Consider the following 4,862-nt stretch of genomic DNA (forward strand, 5'->3'; position numbering starts at 1 on the left):
CCATCCATCCATCCATCCATCCATCCATCCATCCATCCATCGAATCCATCCGCCCATCCATCCAGCCATCCATCCATCCATCCTTCCCTCTGTCTATCCATCCATCCATCCATGCTTCCTTCTATATGTCCACCATCCACCTATCCCTCCATCCGTCTATCCATCCACCAATTAATACTTTCTTTCCCTTTCAACAATATTAATTGAACACCTACATGTAGCCAGACACCGACACCAGCACGCAAGGACAGATGGTGTATCTTTTTCTTGGAGCAGCGCTGTTTAGAAACTCAAGGAAATAGGGAAGAAAGGAAGAGATTTAAGATCAAAACACCAACTTCCACATGGATGTGGGAGCTGTCGCACCAGAATCAGAACCAAAATACTTGAAAGATGTTCTGCCCCTCCCCCCATCTCTTGGGATAGCAAGGAAAAAAGAGAAAGGTCCTGGGCACCTGGGAGGCTCAGTCAGTTAACTGTCTGACTTCGGCTCACATGATGATTCCACGGTCCGTGAGTTCAAGCCCCATGTCATGCTCTGTGCTGACAGCTCGGAGCCTGGAGCCTGCTTCTGGTTCTGTGTCTCCCTCTCTGCCCCTCTCCACTTGCACTCTGTCTCTCTCTTTCTCTCTCTCAAAAGTAAATAGACATTAGAGAGAGAGAGAAGGCCTACCAACAAATAAAGGTCACAGGGCAGGGAGCCTTTAACCTGAGCATTGAACTTGGATGTGCAGCCTTGCCGGGCTAGGGGTGCACTGGGGGGCTGCAGTCCTGTGCAGCAGGACCGACCCCTACTCCCCCAAAGGGCCCACACTTGGCTTCATTCTTTGCTGCCGCCATCTTGAGATTCATGTGTCTCGAACAAGGATGCCGCAGTGTTCAGTTTCCACTGGACTCCTTCTGTATCTGGTCCTTGTCTAATTGTCTCACTCCTAGAATCACTGGGTTGTTTGGTGATTTTGTTGGCTGTTCTGTTTTGTTTGAGGAACTGCCACACGGTTGTCGGCAGTGGCTACAGCACTCTACATTCTCACCAGCAATATACAAGGGCCCCAGTTTCTCCACATCCTCACCAACTGGCATTTTCCATTGCTCAAAGGTCTGCCGTGCAGTGGGTGTGAAGTGGCATCTCATTGTGGTTTTGATTGGCATTTCCCTGATGACTGATGACTAAGGGCCATCTTTTCCTGTGCTGCTTGGTCATTTGTATATCTTTGGAGTAGTGTCTGTTCATGTCTTCAGCCCTTTTTTAAATGGGGGTTGTTTGCCTTTTTGTTGTTGAGTTGTGAGGGCTCTTTATATATTGTGGATATAAAACCCTTATCAGATATGTAGTTTGCAAATAGCTTCTCCCATTTTGTAGTTGTCTTTTTGCTTTCTTGGTGGTGTCCTTTGATGCACAACAGGTTTAATTCTGATGAAGCCAAATTTATCTTTTTTTTTCCTTTTGTAGCTGTGTTTTAGTGTCCTCTAAGAATCCATTGCCAGATACAAGGTCATTACAATTTACCCCGTGTCTTTTTTTTTAAATGTTTATTTTTAAGGGAGAGACAGAGTGTGGGTGGGGAGGGACAGAGAGAGAGGGAGACACAGAATCCGAAGCAGGTTCCAGGCTCTGAGCTGTCAGCACAGAGCCCAACGCGGGGCTCGAACCTCTGAACTACAAGATCATGACCTGAGCCAAACTCAGATGCTTAAATGACTGAGCCACCCAGGCACTCATATAAGCAGAATTTTTAAAATTTATTTAAGTAATCTCTGTACCCACTGTGGGGCTCAAACTCACGACCCCGAGATCAGGAGTCTCACACTCTTCCGAATGAGCCAGACAGGCACCCATATAAGCAGAATTTTTAAGTTTCCGTGTTGGATTGCTCACTGGCAGGATACAAGAATGCAGCTCATAGTTGCGTATTGGTCCTAAATTCCACAAGTATGCTGACCTCACTTATTAGCTCTGACAGTTTTTTTTTGTGGATTCTTTTTTTTTTTTTTTTACTATTTTATTTTTAAGTAGGGCACTCTGGTGGCTCAGTCAATTGGGTCTCCGGCTTTGGCTCGGGCCATGATCTCACCATTTGTGGGTTTGAGCCCCGCATTGGGCTCTGTGCTGTCACTTCTGATCCTCTGTCCCCCTCCCTCTGTGCCTCCCCCACTTGTGCTCTCTCTCTGTCTCCCCTTCTGGCCCTCTTCCATGCTTCCATGCTCGCTCGCTCTCTCTTTCTGAAAACATAAAAATGAGATCATTGTAAGCTGCTATTTTCTTTTCACTTAACACCATGTCGGACCTTTCCATGCTCCTAAAATGCCTGTGCCTTTTAAGCTGATATTGAAACCGATCATGAAGCACCCCCCCCCGCCAGGCCTGGGGTTGGGAGTCACCCGGATGGCCCCTAGACACTGTCCCTCCCTCTCCTGCAGACGCCGACGAATGCTCGGCACACCCTGGCACCTGTGGGCCCGGCACCTGCTTCAACACCCTGGGCAGCTACACCTGCGTCTGTCCTGCCGAGTACCTGCAAGTCAACGGTGGCCACAACTGCATGGGTACAACATGTGATGGCTGGGGAGGTGGGCAGTGGTGGGGAAAGCACTTCGGTGTAGGAGGGAGTCCTAGGAGTCTCCAAGCCTTGGAAGAGTGCGGAGAGCTGTAGGGGAATAGAGAGTGGGAGGGTGAGTGTATTTGAGTTTTCGGTCAGTAGCAGAGAACAAGATGTGGGACTGGGGGGCCCAGGGCTGTCATGAATGGTTGTCCAGGTTGTGCACTGCCCAACAAAAATCTAAAATGTAAAAGGCATCCCGTGTGTGTTGGAGAGGCATCAAGCCAGTGCTTTTCGAATGGATCCATGAATGAGTTCCCACCCGTGTGGCTCTCTCTTCTCTCTTCCTCTCTCTGGGCTGTCTTCTTACCCACACTCCGCTTCCTAACCCACTGTAGACATGCGGAAGAGCACCTGCTTCCGGCAGTATAACGGCACATGTCGGGATGACCTGGCCTCTAACGTGACCCGGAAGATATGCTGCTGTTCATACAACATTGGCCAGGCCTGGAACAGACCCTGCGAAGCCTGCCCCACCCCCGCCAGCCGTGAGTGCCCCCCTACGCCGCCACCTTCTTTCCGGCTGGGTCCTTTTTAGTGCAGTGTTTAGGGAGGTGCCTAAACACCTTGATTAGCTCTCATCCTACCTCGTTCTGATGAGGGCCGAGGAGTTGAAAATAGGTCCTAGTTGGTGAACAGAAAGCATCAGTCTTGGGGTGGGCGAAGCGTCTCTCCTTCTATGTTGCAGATTTGGGGGGTTCAAAACGGATCCGTGAGGTTTACGTTTGTGGTAAAGGTCCTTGAAGACTCAGACTATTTGGGGGGGAGGGGCCGGGGAGGAAAGAGAACTGGCTGGAGGTATGGGGGGGCCGCCCGTGAGCAGGGGAAGGCGCAGACCCGGGGAGCTCTGGGAAGAGCTGCTGAAACACTGGGACGAAGAAGGGTGTTCCGGGCAAGGAATAACGTCAGCCAAGGCTTGGAGGCAGGACTGAGCAGCAGACCATGCTGGCAGCTGCAAAGAGAGCTGGTAGAATGTTCTAGCAGCCGGCCCAGGTAGCAGAGAGAGCCGCAGGAGGGGGGCAGTGATTGGAAGTGGACAGTGAGGACGTTCCAGTACGCTGTGGGCTGAGGGTGCCCCCCTCCAACTCCATACGTTGAAGCCCTGGTCCCCGGGGTGCTGGTGTTAGGAGGGGCCTTGGGGAGGGGATTGGGAGGCCCCCCGAATGGGACGGGGGCCGCTCCGAGGAGACGCTGTGGGAGGTGACCTCCACCGCGTGAGGACGAAGCTGGAAAACAGCGGTCTCTGAACCAGCAGGCAGCTCCCACCAGACGCCGAGTCTGCGGGCGCCTTGGTCTTGACTCCCAGGCCCTACAAGTGTGAGCACACCTACCTGCCTTTTTGTTGTTGTTTATTTATTTTTGAGACAGAGAGAGTTAGAGTGCGAACAAGGGAGGGGCAGAGAGAGAGAGAGAGGGAGACAGAATCCGAAACAGCCTCCAGTCTCTGAGCGGTCAGCACAGAACCTGATGCGGGGCTCAAACCCACGAACCGTGAGATCATGACCTGAGCTGAAGTCGGACACTCAACCAATGAGGCTCCCAGGCGCCCCACATACCTGTGGTTTAAGCCGCCCGTCTGTGGGATTTCCTTGGAGCAGTGCAGGCTGACGGAGACTATTCGTTTCCTCGGACTGTGACGACCAATTACCACAAACTTGGCAGCTTAAAAAACCCAGAAATTAATTTTCTCCCACTTCTGAAGACTAGACGCCAGAGGCCAAGGGGGCAGCGAGGCGGTGCCCCGTCCAAGGCTATAGGTTAGAATCCTTCCTGGCTTCCTCCAGCTGCTGGTGGCTCCGGGCATCCTTTGTGTTCCCGGCTTGGAGCTCCGTCCCCAACCCCTGCTTTCATTTCATGTGGCTTCTTAGCCCCGAATGCCTGGGTGTCTCTCCTTTTCTTATAAGGACACCGGTCACTGCATTCAGGACCTACTCTAACCTGGATTGTCGTCATCTTCCCCGGATTGCATCCACAAAGACCGTGTTTCCCCAAATGGTCACACCCAGAGGTTCTGGGTGGACGTGGACTTGGGGGGCAGTGGGTGTCCATCCCATGCAGGGCAGCAGAGAGGGGATCATTCTGGGGCATTTCTGGGTGGTGGGCCTCTTCTGGGCTCTCGGAAGCAAGACCAGGGCAGACCCCAGCTGTGCGGGCTGGGAGGGAGCCGCAAATGGCCAGCTCTGGTCGGGAGACTGTCGAGACAGATCACATGTCCCCCTCGGTGTGGGTGCTAGGACCTAGGTCCTGGCTTGGATCTCGTGC

General features: G+C 52.4%; 1 protein-coding gene across 1 annotated transcript in view; it reads left to right on the forward strand.

The window, feature by feature from the left end:
• The window catches only part of FBN3 (fibrillin 3), a 48,534-nt gene that overhangs the window by 26,315 nt on the left and 17,357 nt on the right, over nucleotides 1–4,862 (forward strand). The window contains 2 exon segments of the mRNA XM_029916504.1: nucleotides 2,422–2,547; nucleotides 2,939–3,088. Coding sequence (XP_029772364.1) covers nucleotides 2,422–2,547; nucleotides 2,939–3,088 — 276 coding nt within the window.

Source organism: Suricata suricatta, chromosome 12 (assembly GCF_006229205.1).
Source record: "Suricata suricatta isolate VVHF042 chromosome 12, meerkat_22Aug2017_6uvM2_HiC, whole genome shotgun sequence".
Lineage (NCBI taxonomy): Eukaryota > Metazoa > Chordata > Mammalia > Carnivora > Herpestidae > Suricata > Suricata suricatta.